Source organism: Pomacea canaliculata, linkage group LG4 (genome assembly GCF_003073045.1).
Source record: "Pomacea canaliculata isolate SZHN2017 linkage group LG4, ASM307304v1, whole genome shotgun sequence".
Lineage (NCBI taxonomy): Eukaryota > Metazoa > Mollusca > Gastropoda > Architaenioglossa > Ampullariidae > Pomacea > Pomacea canaliculata.
Window position 1 is genome coordinate 33,885,918 of NC_037593.1, and position 23,374 is coordinate 33,909,291.

At 36.6% G+C, this 23,374-nt stretch overlaps 1 protein-coding gene across 5 annotated transcripts in view; it reads right to left on the reverse strand.

Annotated features, from left to right (window-relative positions):
• Window positions 1-816: 816 nt before the first annotated feature.
• Window positions 817-23,374, reverse strand: part of LOC112562260 (P2X purinoceptor 4-like) — a 28,348-nt gene continuing 5,790 nt past the window's right edge. For 2 of the 5 annotated variants that reach the window (XM_025235378.1, XM_025235383.1), the window contains exons 2-11: window positions 23,040-23,196; window positions 20,238-20,309; window positions 19,888-19,960; window positions 19,498-19,597; window positions 19,275-19,361; window positions 12,971-13,118; window positions 10,153-10,283; window positions 9,462-9,621; window positions 9,056-9,157; window positions 817-3,300 (exon numbers count right to left, since the gene is read on the reverse strand). In XM_025235378.1, the coding sequence (XP_025091163.1) occupies window positions 3,208-3,300; window positions 9,056-9,157; window positions 9,462-9,621; window positions 10,153-10,283; window positions 12,971-13,118; window positions 19,275-19,361; window positions 19,498-19,597; window positions 19,888-19,960; window positions 20,238-20,309; window positions 23,040-23,196 (1,123 nt within the window). In that variant the 3' untranslated portion in view covers window positions 817-3,207. Of the gene's footprint in view, window positions 3,301-5,675; window positions 5,769-6,199; window positions 6,282-9,055; window positions 9,158-9,461; window positions 9,622-10,152; window positions 10,284-12,970; window positions 13,119-16,232; window positions 16,381-19,274; window positions 19,362-19,497; window positions 19,598-19,887; window positions 19,961-20,237; window positions 20,310-23,039; window positions 23,197-23,374 lie in introns of all 5 variants that reach the window. The other 3 variants (XM_025235380.1, XM_025235381.1, XM_025235379.1) reach the window with 3 other exon arrangements.

Below are 23,374 nucleotides of genomic sequence, written 5' to 3' on the forward strand. Positions count from 1 at the left end.
TAATTCATTTTGATAACAGGAAGTCACTGTAAATGAACACTCAACACATGTATATGAAAACTGACAAAAAATGTACATCTAGATTACACTAACTGATGTAAACGAATTGTATTGCACTGTTAGACTATTTGAAAATGGGTGACATTAACACAGAATTATTTGAATACATGATTAAAATCATACTAAACTTTTTCTGTTAAGCTAGTGCTATCCTGTTTAAACTTTCTTCAACAAAACTCTAGGCAATAATCTTGAAAAAAAACAGACCAAACACAAATAGAGTAAACCAGCTAACAGATTCTTTCAATCTCTTTGTTTAGCATACTTCAATCTTTTCTTTTGTGATGAAGAGGGATGTTGTTTCTAAGTTCTCCTTTGTATCCGTAATATGAAAAAGAGATTAATTATACAAATAACAGTCAAGATAATCCTCACTCAACGATTAAACATAACTCACAAATTCATAAACCAACAAACTGTTAGCATTAAAATTTAAAGAAGGGTAAAAAAGCAAAATTAATGTGAAATTACTTTATGAACAATATATGCCCATCCCCGCTGGTGTGACATCACCTTTAGGAGGAAGTACAGGTTTTGCCCCTAAGATGCCCCTGTCCACATCCGCACTAGAATGTCTGCTGATCAGAGGTCAGGTTGAAAACCAATCCATGCAGAACTGTCTGGACATGGGAGATGTCAGCTGGTCAGAGGATCCGCACAACAAGTTTTACTGTACATATTCTGTCATGCTGGAATGTTTCAAATTCTGCTGTCCTTGTTATTCTAATAATCATCACTAATAACAACCACTGCAAGTAGGATTATATAGCTGTAATTTATTACGCAGTCAAGAGGTACGACACTTTGTCATGGGACAAATTTCTTGTGCTATACAAATGTAAATAGAAAATGCTTTGTGAATTTGCTTTGTATATATTAAGTTCCATCAAATATTTGCACACAAATGCAAACTAATTTCTCTTTTTATCCACTAAAAGTATTTTAAATCTTTTTTTACATGGAGATGAAAAGGCAAGTTGCTGTCACCTGAAAAATTAGTTCACATATCATTCCTTTTAAAATATGACGTGAAAATTAAAAGCTATGCACAAATACGTGCAAATGTATAATCAAACATATTTTCATCCAAACATATCATGGGCCAAAGTAAACATGACAGACATTACTGAAAATCTAATGGGAAAGACAGGCTGGCACTGGAAATATGTAAGGCTTTTACTGATCACGTCTCTCCTTCTGACTGGACAATACTGCTCCAATGTAATAAATAATATGATGACTAGACTAAAAGGACAATACAGTGTATTGGACTCATGATGGACAGTATATTTATTCAGCTGATAAGAAGACACCACTGCACACATAACAGTATATAAAGGAACGTCCAAAAGCTCCAAGAATTTTTGATTGGACCTGTAAATTGCATTTTGCATTGAAACTTGACATCTACCTAAGAAATTCCCTATATTTCACTCCCCAAAACAAAAATGGAGTGTAAAATAAAAAAATAATAAAAAGAAGGCATTCAGTAAAGTGATTATTTTGCCAAACCACTTGAAAAATAAGGTGGCAAAAGTTCATGCAAGTCTAAGGTGACCAGACATCCCAATTTAGGCGGGACAGTCCCGCCTTTGACCACGGATCCCGCCTGCTCATAGAATGTTCAGTGGGACACCCAATGTCCGGCTTTCTGGCATTCATCTAAAAAGTCGATCAACAACCTGCTTCAATTTAAAAATCTGATTACTGAACACTGATTCACATCCATGCCTTTGGTTTTGGCTTTTGCCTATTGCCGTTTGATTAATAATGTCAAAATTTTCTTCTAGTTTACTGCCTTCCAGGATTCTACTCCACCACCACCCCCCCCCCCACTCCGTGTTTTTTGTTCTTTTTTCTTTTTTTTATGACGCTCTTTGTCAGTCACTATACCATGATCCGCACGCGTCCCGCTTTCACTCCTGAAATGTCTGGTCACCTTATGCAAGTCTCATCACAGATATGAACAATGCATTTGCTATGCCAGTAAAAATGTAAGAATACATTTTATAAGCATGAAAATGAAATCATGAAAAGGTTGATGGTGAATAACTCCAAATGCAAAACAATTATGCGAAAGAATAGCTGAAGTCTTAGTTCACCCTTTGTATACATGGTTAACAAAATCCTCAGAGAAAAACAACAAATTTCAAATTAACTCATTAAATCATTTAAAAAATTAAATCATTTGACCCTCTCAGGATTTAATATGTACAGCAATAAACTGTCTTATATTTACATGGCAGAGATAAAAATTTCAATGCATTTTGTTCTCTTTTAGTTTACCATTAGTATACACCACCAGTGTTGAGAAAGACTGAATGCATTACGAGAGAAGACACCATGGTTTTATAAAGAACAAATTTATTCAGAAAAACTTAAAATCATGTGACACTCGCAACAACTTCTTTTTAACTCTTATTGAAAGATTGTCACCCACAATAAAGTTATAAAGTTTTATAAAAATGATCCAGATATGCTGCCTTCAGTTTACGAGACAGGTTATCCATTACAATGAGCACACACAAAAACTTGTGACACTGGGATAAGCTGAAAACTTTGTGAAGTTTGTGACACGTGAGAACAACTGTGTATCCTGAAGACAGTATATACTGTTTCTTTATGACCCTAGAGTGCTGCTGTTTGTAGACACCTTGTCAGAGTTCGTACAGATTTATGTACAAATCAAAAAAGCATAACTGACCCCATCACCTTGTGATACATTGAAATCTTTTGTAAACAATGCACAACGCAAAATCTCAGCTACCACAACTGTTTCTTCATAAACATACAATTTTAAAGCTTATAAAATAGTTGCAACAATAGTCACCAGAAAAATTAAGGATCAAGTGGGGTCTGATGTTAGGCTATTGCTTCACTTTCTGTTCAGCATTCATCATATTTCACAAATGATTGATGCAAAAAGACTACAAAATACTTCAAAATCATTTCAATCACCATACAAATATTACCTAAGGGACACAAAACATAAAAACCTGTTTTAAAAAAATCACAACTGGGGAAAAAAATTCCCAATCACACGCACTTTGTAATGTATAGAATTTATTTAAAATGGTCCTGATAATGGACAGATGATAAGACATGAACAGGTAATTTGTTAATGGAACTGTTTCAGCTGGAGAGGGTTTAGTCAATGCTTCGGTTTGTACTTGCTTGGGATATGCTTGACTGACGACGTCGCGTGCCAGACTCGCTGTCTGACTTATCCTCATCAAAAGCCTGAAGACACAAGAATACAAGATCCTGATTAGGCAAAAGACAGATTCTGCAGATATTTCCATAAAAATATGCATAACACTCTCACCACTCCTCCCTTTCTCACATTCATCCATAGCTTATGTGTGTGTGTACGTGTGCATGTGCTATCTGTCTTGACAAGCATACACTTACACACAGGGGGGAAGTACTTGTAGGTATCACGAACAAGTACGAGCTAAAAAGAAACTCATGTTAAAGGTAACTGCAGAACACAAAGAGTAGGCACAAACCACTGACGTAAACAGGTATCTGTCAAGGGTGCCTTCAACTGTCTATATCCTTTAACATCTCTTGGGAGACTGTCATGCAAAAAAACCCTTCATGATACACCACCTTTTCCATTTGTGAGAGGCCAATGTGTAAACTGCTTTGCAGATGACATTAATCTGATGACAGATAGAACTGCATGACATTACCAACAAGATGTCTGTGAATGTAAACAGCAGCAATGGTATTGCTGAACAGGACTTGGCACAGCAACACCACCAGCTTGGTTACCAAGAAGCAACTGTACAAGACACTCTTAGTTCCCATCCTACTCTAGAGAAACAAGACTGTCATAGAATAACAGAGCGTACACCTGTCAATACCAATGTCATACCTATGCCATGCTTGTAATACAGCTTCACACAGGCACACAACCAACTCGAGCATAGACTGACCACTGACAGTTACACAATCTAGTTAACAGGTCTGGTTACCATGGTTACACTTAGTGGACCCTATACCTGGTGCACAACATGGCAGTCTCAGGATATGGTGCCCAAATCTGGAAAACAACAGACTGGCCATTTCATGTAAGACTTGCCTATCACTCAAGACAGGCCTGACTGCTGTGGCATCTATCCAGTCAACCCACCTACCCCTCACCTGACCAACAACCAGCACTGGTTGACCCACACAGCTGGCCAGCCATCCCCTGGTACCACTCAAGGGGGGAACAATGGTAATGAAGAAAATTGCCGAATAATCTCTCGTCTACTGAATGAGTAATGAAGGGTTCTTTGTTAATAGTTGTAATGCTTGCCTGTTAATGCAACTTGATGATTGACTGATAGATGCACAGATATATATACAGTGATACCTCGGTTCTCGAACATAATTCGTTCCGGGAGGACGGTCGAGAACCAAATTGTTCGAGAACCGAAGCAATGAAACCCAAAGGAAATAATGGAAACTGGATTAATTCGTTCCAAGCCCCAGAAAATGCCTATTTACTGGCCTAATTTGTATATAATATGTAGAAAAACATGAGTCTCAACAAGAAATAAGAAATAAAAGTGTATTTATTAAAACAAAACAAAAAAAAAAAACAAAAAAATGTACTGTACAGTACAGTAAATTGTGTTTCATTTACTGTACCTGTACCAAACTTTATGGCAGGAGGGAATGAATGTGGAGGGAGGAGGGAAGGGGGATGGTTATTGTCACTGATGACGCAAGCAAGGCGTGCTGGGCAGAATGAACGCCATTCGGCTCAACTCGGCTCATCTCGGACGTTCGGATGTTCGAGTTCCAAATATTTGTTCGAATTCCAAGACAAAATTTTCTCGAATTTCCTGGTCGAATACCGATTTGGTCGAAAGTCAAGGCGTTCGAGAACCGAGGTATCACTGTATATGGAGACACAATGTGCACAGCATTAGTGACACACAGATACACAGATGAAATTTGCACAACATTAGTAACACAGCAGTATTTTCTCATAACATGTATGCTCAGGCAGATTTTAAAAATTGAATAAGAAAGTTTTCAAAAAAAACAAACAAGTTAGCATCACTCCAAAAATACAGACTAATTACTTTTGAAAACATAAAAGGCAATTATCATAATTATGTATCTCAAGACAGCAATAGGTTTTATAAGTACGTTATAAGCAGTAATAGGTTTTTCAATTAATAAGTAATAAAAAAAGTACTGAAATAAAACTTGTACACTTGCTCACACTTAGCATCCACATTTTATGCAGTATTCATAATGTTTATCTTAGGCCGTTTAATTTTATTTACATGGGAAAGGAGAGGTTTGTGTCTACACCTCAGGAAATGAAGGCAAGACCACCACATGAAAAAAAACACCTGCTGCTATTTTAGATCCCTGTTGAAACTATGAATATCCATAGGAACTGACTTAATTGACTGATAAATTTGAAAAAAGGTCAATTCCATGTTGCCTAATCTCCTAGCCTACAACACCTAACTACAAAGCACCAAGCTACACAATAAGCAACTATATATAACTAGTAGCCATCAAACCTTACACCTACCTTATCTAGTACTCAGCCATATTAAACACAAAGCATACACATCCAGACAGACATGGAGAGGTGTCCCCACCTGACAAAAGCAATTTAAAGTCTCTTGAAGTTGCAGTCACTTGTGCATTTGCTCCACGCTGGACAAGCTGGACAAACGGGTTACTGGGCCAGGCTGACCATTGCAACATTGGGTGAACAAAAAGACACACATCAAGCAATGGCAAAGCATTCAGGGCAGACTTCCTGATGAAAGTCTATTTTTGTTAAACTTCGGAAAATCTATCTTAAGATGCAATTTTCCACTTTTTTTTCAGGAAGACCAGAAGCCCTCTCAATGCTAATATAAGCACCGATTGCAAATCAAAAAAATAAAATGAAGAATAGCTGAGGTGAATAAAAAGTGAAAAGTACATAGCACCCAGGATGTTTATGCACTGGAATGGAAAACCTGAGAAGCAATGAAATGCTGCACAACAATGAAAATGGAGCAACAAATGGCAGGTGCCATGGAGCAAAAAGCTGACATCACATCAGATAAACAAATTAAGCAAATCAGGAGAAATTGTGGTGGGGGAGACAGTGATAAGAAAACAAAACAGTCACCATGCATACTGCACCACAATATGAGACTTCATGCACCCCAGAGTCAGGGATGAACAATAGATTTGTAAGGCATTTCCTTCACCTGTGTGTACAAACAGTTTGGACAGACAACAACTGAAAAAGTGTTCAAAAGGAAAAGGTTTCAGTGCAGAAACTATAGAGTTTATGGAATGGGTTAAAATCACATCACTGTGGTTTGTGCTGCTATTTCAACATAGTCAAACACTAAAATGAAAGAAAAGCTATATCCACCTTTTTGAAGAATAGAATTTTAATAAGTTTTGCAGTACATGACTTTGTTAAGAAATATGTAATGGTTTCTATTTTATTTTTTTTAATTAGCACAACACAACTTCTAGTTTAAATAGTTGAGGAAAGCATTGGCACAGAATCTTTTATCATGTTTTGATTCTTCTTTTTTTTCCTGTGGCAAACTTTATCAGGCATTATTTTCTTCACAAATTTAAACAAGGCAGAAGAATGCATTTTTTTAAATTTGATTTTTTTGGCTACCCTATGAGCGCTGACAATAAATACACAGCTGTAATCAATGTTAAAGTTAGTTAAATTGTAAAGCAACTTCATAATAAAAGATAAAGATAGAGAAGAACTAAAATAAGTAGACAAGCTGCAATAACAGACATTATTAATTCTACTGACTCAATATTATGAAACAACCAATTTTAGGGTATGCTAGCTAGAAATAAACAATATATTAGCTCAAGAGTTAAAAAAAAGTTATCAACACATAACTTCCACGCTTTTAATATTTAATTACATAAAGACACATGTCTTTTCTAATAATAATAACAGCAATAACAACCAACTTTATTAGTCCCAATGGGCTTAAATATATGGGAGGTGTGCTCTGTTTCCAATATATATTTAAAAAAATAAATAAATAAATAGATCATTCCCATGCACACCTACACATCACACACACACACCGCTGACAGTTCATCTGTGATTGAGTAGCTGAACTGTGGATGGCACAAAAGATTTCAGGTGCCTATTGCTTTTGCATACTGGCATGGCATAGCGTTTACCGGAGCTTAATAAAACAAATTCTCCCACTAGCACATGCTCAGGTATGGACATAATGTGGGAAGCTTTCCTAACTAGCTGCTGGTCACAGAAGGAAGTCAAGTCCCTCTGTTTGATACCAATTATCTTGGAACAGATGTGAACAATGCTATTTAAAATATTCCTATCATGGACAGATAGATTACAAAACCAGCATACAAATGAAATTGAAAAGGATAAAAGATAGTAATCTGCTTAAATTTTCTTGATGGTGTTTCTGACATTAACATGGAAGACTTTTTTTGAAAAAAAAACTATCCCATGTGGTGACACAAAATAAAAACAGTAAGTATCATAATCCAACAGTATATCTAAAGAAAAAAATGTATTTATACTTTTTGAACTGTCATGGATGTATACTATCATATGGGATGCTTTTATAAGCTTATATACTTGTGTTGCATCAGTATATGACATTTCAAATTAGAACTGGTTAGGCCTAGACTGTGTTCATACATATCACTCATGCCCCTAATTACCAACAGGTCCATCATTTTTTTTCCCCTCTACTCCCTTGCTTACTCTGCAGACCATGTCCCTTTTAGATGAGTAAACGTCGCTAGATTTGGGCGTGCCACACCTTTGTTCTGGCAACAGAGACACACATACACACAATCAGACGCATACGCTTTCACACTTTTTGAACACTGATACCAAAGAGAATCAACTTTGCTGATATCATAGGAGGGCATGGCTGCAAATACATCCGGCTGAGCACGGTTTCACTTTCCCGCCTAAGTGGTCACTCTTGGTATCCTCTTTGGTGCAGGGTATTTGTGTGTATGTGTGTGTGTTTGATGTTTGCACTGTGAAATGTGTATTAACATTATTTTGTATGTGAATATATATGTATGCACACAAGCAGGTGCTGCCCAGTCAGCTCTGCATGCTTCACACTGTGACAACACTACCTAACATGTCACTACACAGATCAGTTGCAAGCCTTCCTTCTGCTTAAATGATATTAATCATTCAAAGACAAGGTAGCAGGGGATCATCACTAACGGTCAGAAGCTACACATGAACGTCAAGACAATACACCATCACACGTGTCACAGGTGTCCCAATCAGCTTTAGTTATCTTTTGCATTGTGACCCCAATCACTAACGATCACATAACACTCCTCTGCTCTACTTCATTATCAAGAATCTTCAGGTCCTCATACAGCGGTCCGCCTGCTTGCTTTCTCTACATTATTTGGGCAAACCTCTGTCTATACACTACAATGACTTGCTTCTGATTACTCAGTCTTTTTTCCACTACCTGTTTGTCACTAGCATTTTGCTTGAAAACAAAATCAGAAATTTCTCAGATCTTGCATTTGAATGGAGAAAATGACATTTTTAATAGCATAAACTGAAATGAGAAATCAAACTGAAGCAAACAAAAAAGAAATCATACTGTGTGTGGCAAAAGGGTCGCCAAGAGCCAGCATGGGCCCCAAGGCAGACGACATTTATGGGCCCCTTGTAATCGTAAATTATTTTCCCAGTGTATAATAATATGTTTGCAATTCGATTGTCAATGCCTATATTTTATTCAGTAACAAAATATAGAACGCAAACATTAGGACAAATGCACTAGGACCTACATCACTACGCGAACATAGAGTTGTTTATACGTGAGTGGTTAGTAAATAAGGAAAAATGACGGTAAAGGATCAAACTTGTAGTATATCATAGAAATAAAAAATCCAGTGAGGAACATTCTGTCAACTTTTCCTTAAAATAAATCTGAGAATAAAATATATCTGAGAATGTTTCACTGCTCACCTCGTAGGCATCTTCACCTTTGACATCCTGATACTTCTTGTCTCTGTAGTAACTGCGTGCTTTCAGGATGTATAAAACAATTATATCACAGAGGACTGTGGCCTGCAGAAGGAAACATTCGCATTGCAGTTACAATACCAATAGTGACTTTGGGGTGACACATAATACACAAAGGAAAACATTTCTAATAGCTTACTGACACAAACATTATTCTAAAGGAATGTATGTACTGTAGTACAGATGAGCATGTCTGCACGTGTGTTTGCATGTGTGACAACAGAGAAAGAAAAGTGTTTGCATAATCCATGTTATCTGTCACTGATGGTCTGCCAGTAAACAGACCTAACAGAAAAAGCTCTGGTCTTTTCAAGATGCCAGTTAATTTACTTAGAATATGGCTGCTTACAATAGACAGAAGAGCTATGCCACTTCCAATGTTCAAGAACAAAGGCCATGCTCCAAATCTGCCAGCTGTTCCCTGGACCACAATCACAAAGCGAATGCCATAGGTCTTGTACAGTGTCCGAAAACTAGTGCCATTATCAGATTTATAGTGGTCAGCATACCTAGAAAAGAAAACCGAAAGCAGAAGAAATCAAAAGTGATTGCGCATAGGATGTTGAATACAATATAAGCACTTGTAGCAACTAGCCAAAAGTAACCCCTCCACCCTCAATAAAAACAGCCAAAGATTCCATCATCAGTATCTTCACACTTAGGTTGTACAGCCACTAACAGATCTTAACACTCCCATCAACAGGCCTTACACTCCCATATGGAGCATACATTTACAATAAAGTGTCCATATCCTAAAATCATGTCAGTTTTTACCTCTTTTACACAAAGGTGAGGATGCCATTCAAGACTTTCTGTTTTATATTTTGCAAATAATGAGACTATTAAACTACTTTAGACTTACTATTGTGTACTAAACCCATTAATCTGAAGAAATACATTTCAGTTTAGCTGGTTTTGATGGATATAAATTACCATGTACAAGCTACCTCCATGACTGGAATTCACATTACAAAATACTTTTCAAATGTAGGTATTCACACAAAATCAAGAACAGAGGGCTCTCCACCCTTACCCCTTACCTAAAATTGAATCCCCTAGAGACCTTGAAATCCCCACGATCCAGTCGTCGAAAACTGTACTCCGGGAGACAGTTGCTCTCATCATAATCCAAGTTACAGTCCCAGGTGATGATGATTTGTATCACGGCTCCCTTCAGTATCATTTCCAATCATCATAATCATTCAACATCACCAAAACCAAGTATATACAGCTAATACTATCAAGAATGTATGCTGTTCTGCTTGAAGGAGTGATTTAGTTACTGTCAATTGTTAAAAATGTTAAATAAGTGATTTAATCTTACACAACGAAAAATGATCATTCTGAACACAAACAGGATGCACATGCATAATACACTCATCTACAAAATTAAATGCACACAATCATGAAGATTTTACATATATATATAAAAAATACATACAGAGTGGCAATGTGCATTTGTGGTTCTATATAAAGCCTATGCAAATGATGTAACCAGTCACTCCAAATAAAAAAAATATGACACTGAAGAAATTTTGATGTCTACTACGCAACACAAATGTGAATGTCATAATCTGAGAGAGTATTTTATACAACAGTGGACTGGGAGGAAGAGGGGAGGGAGCAACAAGGGGATCATGTGACAGTTTCACTTGAAACCACCTGCCCTACTACTGAACAGGAGCTGTCCATGTGTCAATTTAGGGAAGGAACATCAAGAGTACAGCTGTTTCCACTATTTCAGTATGCTGGTGTTGCACATAAATAAGCTTGGCTCCAATGAAGTGAGAGATCAATAGCTGACAATAAAGTCACAGCTGGAGCAATTAGTTGCAGAAATTAACAGACACAGGTACACTAGCCAGTAGATAATTTGACAGATACACTAACCAGCATACAATGCGTTGTGTAATACACCAGCTAATACATAAAATGCGTCAATGCATGCATGTGCACATGGTCCCACCTATATGCATAAGCATCTAAATCTGTAGCCATATATATTTAAGATTTGTGGGTAAGTATGTGAAAGGGGACGTCAATGTGTGATCACGTGTAATTCTTCATGCTCTTGGGTGTTTCTTCAATTAGACTAGTCTAGAATTTGATTTACTTGTCTGACATTCTCATTAGTATCTATGACTTGTGCCTACACTCAATTTATGAACACCTGTTAGCTTAGTATTTTCAAATTAGCACATTTGGGAAAAGATGCACAACAGACTTGTACGTGTAAATGATTAATGTGTAGCAGTTAGCTAAAATGAGCATAAAAATGAATCCATAATTTTTGATGATAAGGCTTAATAAACTTGCACTGAACATTATGGTGCTTTATATCTTTACATTCACAATCAACCTTGACAGTGCTAGATAAAGGTAGGAGGCAGTGATGGCGAATGGCAGCAAAAGCAATTTAAAAGCGAACAAGCTTAATATAAAAAATGCCTGGCAAACTGAAAAATGAGACACTGAAAAGTTATTAACAGTACTTTCTGTAAAGCACTATATTAAGACCTTACTAATTCCTGACTTTTGTTTATGACATTGTATTTATCCTGTGACTGCTGATCCTCTCCAGTTCCGAAAAGCATTATTTTCAAACTTGTTTAAGACACACTGTTCCTCATTACATAAGGTACTGTCAACTCTTCCACTGTGTGCCACAGCTAATGACTGTGAACTGTAAGACGTTTTGTTAGTGTGAAATATCTTGACTATAGCTGAATGGCAATACCTTCTTTTTAACTTCTTAATCTGAACGTTAACTTTTATGGTCATTCAGGCTCTGAATGGTATACAAAAATGGTTTAAGGGAAAGGCAAGTAAAACATGAGTGATATCAACATTTCAAATCTTTTTTTAATCAATGTTGCAATCTAATTTCAACAGAATCATTTACATAAGCACACTGCAGTGTTTACAGACTTCCTACTCTTTTGATAATTAAAACAAACGGACCTTAACAGCTGATGTTTATGTTTGATCAAACAAAAAATGAGTGTGAAATATTTTAAGGTTAAAATCAATCATACAAACAAAGAATAATGCGGTCACTAATTTTCCAACTTCAAATACCAAAACTATGCAGTACTTTTATGGAGCTTTGTTAAGCCAGTGGGGGGCATGGTACTTGCTTAATCTGTAGGTGCTGTTTTCAGTACCATGTAATTTAATATACTGCTACTGAAGAAGAGTTGTTCTGCTATTCACTGGGGTTTGTGCGTGTTGGCACATATAATTTGATGTCACAACGATTTTTTACTGCAATAGTTTGGCCATATTGAACATGTAGCTGTAACACTGACACTGAATGTAAGGGACAGCCTATATATCAATCTCTTCCAATGGCATGTATTTACATTTTTTCAGCTCTGAAACAGTGTATTGTGACTTGTAGTCATATGGCAAAATCCCAAGTTTCGTGATCACAAAGAGCTGTGTGTTTTCAAATATTAAATCAAGGTTACAAGCCGACTAACCACTTGAAAGTTAAGCAAAATGGCAGCCTTCATGTATGCCTCAAAGATGCATTCTACACTAGAACATAAATGAACAATTTGTCTACTTTTCTGTATCCAATAACATTCTACAGACACTATTCAGAATATTAGTGCCATATTAGACATCTTTTTTCTCATGGAGTATTTAATGATCATAGGAGCCCTAGTCATTACGGTACTCTGCATTTTCTGTGTCCCTTATTTATCCTGACATACTTCTTCAATTGCCAGTTCAGCTTATTAGGCACTTGAATACTTGAATACTAGAAGATCAAAAGTGCGGCAGGAAAGTTGAGAATTTTTATCATGTTGTATCACATAATCACAAAAAGTTCTTTTAAATATGAGTAGTTACCGAGGACGTAAGGTCGTCAAAGTTGTCCCCAGCTAACTGCACAATTTTATCCAGTTCGAAAATAGGGCAGAATTTATTCAAGGGATCATTAGGGTCAAACCGGCAATTTGCTAGCTGTGTGTCATTGTCGAACCCCAAGATGTTCCTCCTGAAATGACATCATAGCATGTCATATTTTAAACATCCTCCAGCTACAAAATCTATCAGCATTTGATACAAGCAGCAACATTCTCCAGAGATGTAGCTGTGAATACTGTCAATGCCACCTTACTCTGACAATACAAGTTATTTTGTTTATAAAATGCCTGACAGCTTATAATTATTAAAATGCTTTGAGACACAATTTAGTATAATTTAATCACTGTAGTTAGGCCCCTAGATCTAATCAAAACTAAAAACAATATGCCAGTTAGACCAATTAGTGCCTGAACCAGCTGATTGGTACTAAATTGAAAAATCACCAAACTTTCAACCAAATTTAAGAAAGTGTCACAACTATTAGTTTTCTTAATCACATGATACAAACAGGCATGGAAGCATTATTTAATAAATGGACTGTGTCTGTATTACAAATTAAAAGACAGATGAAAGATCAACGTGAAAACAAAATCACAAAAAAAGTCACAAAAGAATTCCACATGAAACAAAATTAAATATTATGAAATTAAAAGCAACTATATCAGACAAAAAATTCTGCATTTAAAGTTATACTAAAATAACTTTTTCTGGATGCATACAACACTAATTTATTTACTATATTCCTGCAAAATTCTTTATCCTTTGATGGCATAACCCCAAAATGTTCACTCCCTATAAAAGTTTACAAGCACTGTCCATTGCTATTGCAACATCGAAATACAGCAACGAGAGAACCTGAAGGTCATGCATAAGATTTAAGCACTTCAAGAAGACACACATGAGTGACCAACACAGATATAGTGTCAGAGTGAGACACAGTAAACGAGGAATTTTCAATTAAAAAATAGGATGGCTAGATGCTTCAGAAAATTTTTAGTAGAAAACTAAATCTCAAAAACCTCCAGTACTGTAAAAGGGTTAGGAACACAAACAAGGCAACCACAGTTTTAGGAAAGGCTGATATACAAAGCATTTTCAAGCAAGGCTGATATATAAAGCATTCATTTTTAAGCAAGGATTATGTACAAAGCATCTTTTAACAGACTAAGCTAGAAAATGACATGAAAGGAAAATGCCTATGATGTTAACGAATAACATTTCAGCAAACTATGAATGGAGTAAGCATTTGATGCATAACTTGTGAATGAAATGTAAACTACATTTAGTCTCACAGATAACTGGAAGACATGTTTGTATGAAATTTTACAATAATTAATTTCTAATATTTAAGTATTTTAATGTCTTTTGTAGGTGTTGCCATAAATACAGATTAACAAGATGTTTTAAAAACCCCAAATTTCAAAGCCTCCACAATAATCCGTGGACTCATAAAATAATGTTAAAGTTCTAAGATTATGGTTAAGTTCGTCAAATAAGGTGGCAGGGTATAGTGAAGGAGGAAAAAGCAATGGCAAGAACAAATCCCCAAGAAAGTTTTAACAAGCAACCCTTATCCAGGATTGCAACATGGCCATCAAATTACAAACCAAGCAGTTTTATATCCTGCACACCTCAAGCCCCCTTTGACAGTATGGCAGGTCTCTCTTCATCCACAAATAAGAAAACAGGAGAATAAAGTTTAGAGATAAAAACTCTAACCCTAACACATTATTACAAGGGAGACAATTGACATCCCAAATCTCACTAAACCACCCCTTTTAAAAGTTTCCCCACAGAGGGGGGGGGGGGAATTGGTGTTTTACGCCGTGGCAGCAACTAAGGTTATATCACGGCAAGGCAGCCAGCCCTGTAAACAGATGCCACGTGCAGAGAAAGAACAGCGTGCCTGAGACGAGAGCTGAACCCAGGACAGCCAACCTTCACTGCATTGGTGAGAGGTGCTAACTGTTGCGCCACCGGACCGCCTATTTTCTACAGAGATCAGAGTACTAAACGTCTCATGACTGAGAAAGACGTTCATAAATTTTAATATTCAAGCCTTTATTATGTGAAAACAAAGCTTCAGAAATGACAGCTTCGTAAACAAAGGTCTGGTATCTTACAGTTACAAGAGCTAAGCACAATATTCAACATCTAAATAGAAAGGGTTAAAGACAAAGTATGATAACTGCATGACAACTGATAAGTTTGCTTTTGCCTGGTTTTCCAATGTGTGTGTTGCTAACGTAGTTCATCACACAAACACAGCATACCATTGGCATGGATGCTTTAGAAGCTTCAGTAGTATTGTTTCCTACATCTTTTCTGAGCCATTAAATCAGATTTTTTTCATGCTTCTCATTTTTGATTGCTTCCTTAACCAAAAACTGCATGAGCAATCTCACTCTTTTTTGGGGGAATTGCTGCTGTGCTGGTTTGGTTAGATTCACTTACTGGGTGATTCATGAATAAGGAGTTAGTTCTCTTGGGTTGATTTTACCAACTTGTTTACTATCGAAGCTAGGATGATTGACTCTAGGGAAAAATTGATGATAGTCATAAATAAAAGCTTAACTGTCATAACCTAGTCTTGTCCAAGATTAAACAAACAAGAAGCTGCACAAAGTCAATTTTATTAATTCAAGCAAACTGACAAATATACGTAAATGTAAACTGGGGAGAGTTTAGATGAAAAAACTGATAAATGATAATGTCAATATCCTCCTCTGTCCATCAAGTGATTGACAAGCTGCTCATCTGTCATTGCTTACAGCTTATGTGATTTTAAACTTCAAACACTCATAGGCCTAAATCCTGACAAAGAGTTTTCTACCCTCATGAATAGTGACAGAGATTGATGTTATTTCTGATTTTACTCCATTAGCTCTAAAATTTCGCCATTTTAGTTTTTAATCATGGAACATAGAATTTTTGTGTCAGCTACAGTAATGATGTTAACTTCCTGTGCCTTGAGCAAACATCCCACAAACTGCAAATATTTCATCTTTAGTTAAAGGGAAAAGATTTTCTTGCATGTTGAAAAGAAACCACAGTGTGGTAGAGTTTAAGTCTGTTACCACAAAAAGTCCTGTGACAATAACAAACCTGTAAGAACATTATACAACAAAGATCAAAACATTGGTACCTAACAAGGACCTATTCATTAAACTAATCTTCCATCGGGCTGATTCTGCCCACACACAGCTTCTTGTTTCCTTAACCACACTTTTGTAAAGATATGTACCTCTTTAGTCACGTCATCAAAGGCATATCCAGCACTCTGCACAATGGTATCAAGGAGAAATATTGGGCAGTATCTGTCGTGGGGGTCATAAGGATTGAAGCGACACAATGACAGGTAATCATCAGATGCGAAGTCAGGGATGTTACGCCTGACCAGAAGAGACACAGAAAATATAATGTTACATCTGACAGAAGAGAGATAGAAAATATGTCAACCATGTGTAAATTACTAAATTACAAAAGAAAAATAAAATCAAGACCTAATACAAAAAGTACAACTCTAATCCACTAATTATAAAAAGATCACAGAAGCTAATGATGTGATATATAATTTAAAAAAAACAAACAGGAGAACACAATAACATAAAAAATGTGATTTAAAAAGTCAGGATAATGTGATTAGAAAGAAAATACATTGTTCTGACTGCATAAAGAGGGTGGGGACAGCATGCATAATTTAAACATGCATGTGCATGCACATATACTCACATGCAGATATTCATGCATGACAGTTTATATATAAATAAATTTCAAAATGCATAACTAAACAAAAAGACTGCAGCAAGAAAAGAAAGAGGGCATAAGATGAGTCTAAATTTCAATACCTTACTAAAATAATGAGTGAATCCTGCGAATGAGACTACTCCTTTTATTTCAAAGTAGATCTCTCTATGTATGAGCGTAGTACCTCAATGTTAAAGGTTCCTGTATTTAAGAAGCCAGGAACATGGGACCAATTTGTTGCAGAACACTCTCTTCCTTTTACTAATTAAAGTCCTCAGTGATGTCACCAATATCTACTTAAAAGCTAAGTTCAAAATTATTTTGAAATAAGTTTAGTTCATTAAAAAATATTTTTCCCAAAATCTAAGCAAAAAGACTTCCTTCCGTTAATGAGATACAAGCCTCTGAATGCTGTAGCTCTTACTGGAATTTTGGAAAGAGGTCAAGACATCATTTTTTGTGACATCACAAACATCGGCTTACTAACTGGACAAAGCTTCATTAGAACATGCTCAAATTTCTCACAACAACTGTAGCCTTCATTGACATTAACAGTATGAACTATGGTCAATACTTCTCTTAAAATTTAATTCAAAATATGCTATATATTTTTGTAATAAAATAACACCTGTATGTTCACCTACCTTACTAGCAACTTGAAGAAACTTTAGTTATTATTAATATAAAAAAATTAATGAACATTTGTGATGCATATTCATAATAGTGTTTACAAAGTATCCACACATATATGCATTCATCACACTTTAACGCATTAACGTTTGACTCCATAACCTTAGGACTGCATTACTTTCCACTTGTCTACATGGGGCTCCATCATGTAATTGACTTAACATGATTAATTCTGCAGTCTTCTAATTAAATGAAGTGAAATGAAAATGTGCTGCACAAAAACTCTCATGTCAAATCACCTGTAAACAAACTGAAAATATGTGCTTTCTTGATTCAAGTGAAGCAAATATATCACATAATTCAATTTACAGCTTAATGGGACAGTTGGGTTAACAATTTAATAATTTACACTTTCAACAAAATAACAAAAAACATCAAAAAATATGTTTTGGGATTTATGATTTTTCATGCATTAAAGTATCTCTAAATTCAAGATGTTATATCTGTCACATCAACTGCCAAGAACTTCAAACAGGAGAGGGTTAGGTGTATGGTCCAGGTGAGATTCAACATAACACTCTAGAAATGGTTTAAGAACATTTTTCAACTACATTTTTCTCAAAATGTGCAGTTTTGCAGCAGCAAGGGTATTGGCAAGCAAACAAAGGTGAGTGGCATGCACAACCAGCCAGTCTACAGCAAGTGCATATAATATGAATGCCTTGGTATAATAGTGTTTATGTCTGATAGTTTGCTTGCTGTTATTCACTCTTGTATTCTCCTTTTTTTTCACTGTAATCATGACATCTATGATGCATCAACTCAAGCATGCAGACAATATAAATCTGTTCTACTTGAATGCACAATACAATCGTACATCATTAAACTATATTTATACAGAGCTTTTATGCTCACTTTTTTCTTGCAGTCCATATTTTTAAACTTGTTATTTTGCCTTTTTTTTTTTAAATCAAAAGTAGCATACTCGCAAGACAAATTTCTAGAATTTCTGTCAATAATTAACAAAGATACAGAAAAAAGCAAAAGATTACTTCATGTCCTCTGAAAAATTGTACTTAGATATTTAAAACCTAATTCTAGTGCAAAAATCATACCATCTTCTGACATCACTTCCAAAAAGCTGAATTCTTTTCTATATGAAATATTTCTTGTCAATGTATAACGTACAGAATGCTCTCTGACCTGATGTTCCCAGCACACATGCCAGTGTACTTGGATTATGATTGATTTCAGGGTTAAGTTTAGGAAAAGGTTTTAGGCTTGTACTGAGTGCTCATTCAGTTGAGTGAATAACCCAGTCATGCTGAAACTGTGATTCAAAATATTATGTCTAGTCTTGTGTGAGTGGATTTCTACCAGATATTATCAGGGAAAAAGAAAGATTTTGCTTTCAGTTAAGATGTTTTCAGTCAAAATAAAAAGTCTCTTCACGCTTTCCTTTTAGATCTAGGAATATTACTCCTACTTCAATCAAAAGAGCAGCGCTATGCTCCTCGAGGAGTAACAAGGAATAAACTAGACTATAACAATCAATCAAAAGAATGCTATAATACTGCAGGAAAATATGGTCTGTTATCTAAACATGCAGACTTTCCTGCCCGAAAAATACAGAAAAACGTGAAGTCACTTGTATGTATCCTTGAATGAAAATAAGCAGACTGCTCACAGAGCAAACCAAACGCTCAAGCATAAACTATTTTGCAAATCTTTACAAGCTCATATTTGTGGAGAAACAATTTTCGAGTCTCGACAGAAAGAGATGAGAATCTTCACATAGACCTACTTTTTGTTTAGACAAACATAAAGAGGACACAAGAGAAAGAAAATATCATTCATCAAGACACTAAATATAAATAATCTTCATAAACAGCACAGAAATCAAACTCACCTTTGAACTCCAAACTTTGGAAACTCAATATTATTCTTAATGAAGACTGTAAAGTTTTTTGCAGCACCTAAAGCAGGATAAGGAGGCCTGTAAAACAATCAAAAAATTGTTTCTCTTTTTAAAAAAATTCTTTATCTGCCATTTTTCCAAGGTAAAATCTGAAGCAGGTTAAAAGGCATTTTCACGATGAATGGTAACTTTACAGATGAAAACAACATATTACGTGGAGGTATTGTCATTCTCCACTGGGCACCAGGCATATATTTCGCATACTTTGGTACCAGGCAATATAGTAGAGTTTAGGCAGGCTCCTGTTTTAACACCTGGAAACAAAATTTCAAAATATTAAAAATCTCTATCACAAATAATGTCAAAGAGAGACATTAATGCAGTACACAGCAAAAAATACCTAAATAAACCATTCAAACGTTCTCCAGTTCTTCACTCTTCTTTTTACTGCATGTCAAGCATCATTTCCTATCATTAGGTTACCATGGTAAAAAGTGTATTTTTTAGTATCTATTTTTCTCTCTCTCTCTCTCGTGCCCACACACACACACACATTCATAAACATGTAAGCGCACAACAGATATTCACACACAGCTTACCCTACCATTGCCATTAACCACAGGCTCATTAGGTGTGCATGTCTTATTTTCGCAGAGAGCATCACCGATGGTCGGATCCTGAAAAAAACAAGGCTTAAGCACTCTCAAGTGTATAATGGCAGCTTCTTTACTGCTATACACAAGCAGAAACAATGGGATGCATGGCCCAAGGCACTCAATGACCCTGACCCATCTATGTGCTGTTGATAAAGTAAGGCAGTTCTATGCCTATTAATTTCTGAAAAATTGAGACCACCATTTCACTAAAATTTCAGTAATTTCATAACTTTATTAAGTGACCTTGAAAATCACAAAAAAGTAACGCTGAATGAGTGGATGGATGCATGGTACTCACTTCTTCACAAGTTGCCTGTCGTTGAGAGGGTGTTACATAAACATTGGTCATGACAAAGAAAGCATCATTTTCCTACAGAAAAAAAAAAGAAATAAAATAAAATTTCCAAGTCTATTAGTATAGGTACCAAAACTGAAATTAAAAATTCAGGAAAAAGCTATTTGAATATGACAGTGCTAATTTAGTTTATTCCTTGTTACTCCTTGAGGAGCATAGGGTCTTAAACAAATATTACAAATTTTGACAAGTAATTTTCCATGTAATTTTTTAACCATTTCAGATATGATTTTTTTCCCAAGTTCTAGTGCCTCCTAATTAGCACTCTACATGCTTATAGGGCTAAATAATCCAGATGGAAAATGTATTTGTTTCTAATGATTCACGCATATTTTTTTTAGCCACACATAACTTTTGGAAAAAAAAACCATTATCTTAAAGTTAAGAAAATGTTGATTATCACGGGTTTTATTGGTATGAAAATATTAGGGCTTATTTCCTTTTAAAAATAAAGAGTCATGAGCACTATACTGTGAACGTGACCACTCTCTGAAGCCATTCAAGTGAGCTTTCCTAGGTCTAGGATAGGCCTGCAGGTATGTGTGTGTGTTCACAGGTGAGTTTGATATCTTCCCCAAAAAATTGTGGGCTGGTTCTGGGAAAGGCATTAATAAATGCACTTACTAAATTAATTAGCTTTCTTTGCAAAAGTAAGTAAGATTTTAAATTAGTAAATCTGATACCAGAACAAACATAATTATTACTGAATGTCTTGCATGTACTTTTTTTCTGGCCACCTGGTTACTTTTGCATTCCCACTATATTTTGCTGTTGTTTCAAGACATTTGGTTTTTCTTTTTTTTTTATAATTTTTGCCACATGGTTAGGCCAGTTGCAGTAGCCAGCATAATTTAAATGCAGTAAATCCTAAGTAAGATTCTCTTTTTCACAAACACTTTTTACAAGTAGACCATGTGCTCGAAACAATAATGATAACCTTCATACTAGAAGAATGCGGCTAGTGTGAAGGGAAATCTTGCCCTCAAACATTATCAATTAAGAACCAGGTCTATAATAACATCATTGAACAGTGCACAGAGTGGCAGAGGCAGCTCTATATTAACTTCGTAGATTTCCAGAAGGCTTTTGACAGCATCCATAGAGAGAGCCTTTGGCGCATCCTGAGAGCATACGGAATACCAATGGAAATTGTACTGCTGATCAAAAGCTTCTATGCGAACTTTTCATGCTGTGTTGGAAACAGTGACATCTACTTTGAGGTCGGGACCGGAGTGAGACAGGGCTGCGTGATGTCTTCCCTGCTCTTTAACCTTGTCATTGACTGGGTAACGCGCCATACAACGGAAGATGAACCAAGGGGCATACGATGGACACTCTCCACGAACTTAGAAGACCTAGACTTTGCCGACGACCTGGCCCTGCTGTCACACACCCACCGGCACATGCAAGAGAAGACGACTCGCCTGCACACTTTTGCACAGCAGGTCGGACTGCACATCAGCCAGACAAAGACAGAAGTGATGACCCTGAACACCACCAATCCAACACCGATTAGCATAGAGGGAGAAGACCTGCCGATGGTTGAAAGCTTCACCTACTTGGGCAGCGTGGTCACGCAAGATGGAGGAGCAGGCCGTGACATCCAGAGCAGACTGAGCAAAGGCAGGGGCATCTTTTGTAGCCTACGCAACATCTGGAAGTCGACACAGTACAGCATCAATACCAAGCTGAGACTTTACCAGAGTCTGGTCATGTCCACTCTACTGTATGGCTCGGAGTGCTGGCGAATGACTGACAGCGACCTCAACAAACTGTCAGTCTTCCACACCAAAAGCCTGCGAAGAATCCTGGGCATCTTCTGGCCAAGGACAATCTCCAATGAAGAACTACTTGCCCAGTGCGGGCAGGAGAGCATGGCCACCATCCTGTTGAAGAAGCGATGGCGCTGGATTGGTCACGTCCTCCAAGGCGGGAGCAACTCCATCCTAAAAACTGCCTTACACTGGACGCCAGAAGGAAAACGCAAGCGAGGTCGGCCCAAGATCACCTGGCGCCGAACTGTGGAGGCAGACATGAAGACCCAAAACCTCAGCTGGGGTACTGTGGGGAGTCTAGCCCAGGACAGGCAAAAGTGGAGGACCTTTGTCGCTGCCCTACGTGCCGACCGGCATAACGGGAACTAACTCTATAATAACAAAGGAGGCTCCAGATATGCCTGCTTTGGAGCAGAGGTCATCAGTTCAAGGTTTACTCAGCCTAGCAACTGGAAAACTTGTTCTGCTAACCCAGCGGTTAAGGGCAACCTAATCTACAGGCAGTGGATGGAAACAACAGGGTTCAGGCCTTCTCATGATCTCCCTTGAAACTGTAAATCATTTCAAGTTCATCAAAATACGTTCCTATTTGATAACTTGAGATAGACCAAAAAACTTGACTGATTACAAGCTAATAAGTTTGTCTATTGTATTTGGATACTGATTACAAGTTAATGAGCTTGTCTGTTATATTTTGATACTAATTACAAATAAGGATGTGGTCTTTGGATCTTGCTGATGCTTTTACTCTATATTTTTTTCACCTGGGCTTAATATTCTGTTGCCAGTGCAGCTCAAAGCCCTGCAATGTGCATAAGCTGTGATTGCAAACAAACAACAAACAATAAGCAGACTAGACTCTTAATAAATCTGAATTCTGAAGTGTATTTTTGTTAGGGGAAATTTTGTGAAACAACTGAAAGATGGTAATTGCCAGCATTTAGGTACAAAAATATCAATACTACTGTACCAGCGGTGGCACTACATAGTCAGCAACATCCCATATCCGACCATCCAAGCCTGGGATTGTGGTGAAGTTGGTGAACACCACACCTTTTAGTTTTGTTGTGACAGCACTTTGGACATCTTCAAACTCCTGGTAACCTTTCTTGTATACAATGGCAAACCTACAACATAATTTTAAGGATCAGGGTGTTTTTGTTTTTAACTCTCATATTTGCATTGTGTACATGGACATTCGCTCAACACAAACTCTTCCTCACTCTCTCTCTCACTCACACATCCCAACATTCAAAAGCACAAAACTCTTCCACATTAGCCAAAATTAACATTCCTACAAAAACA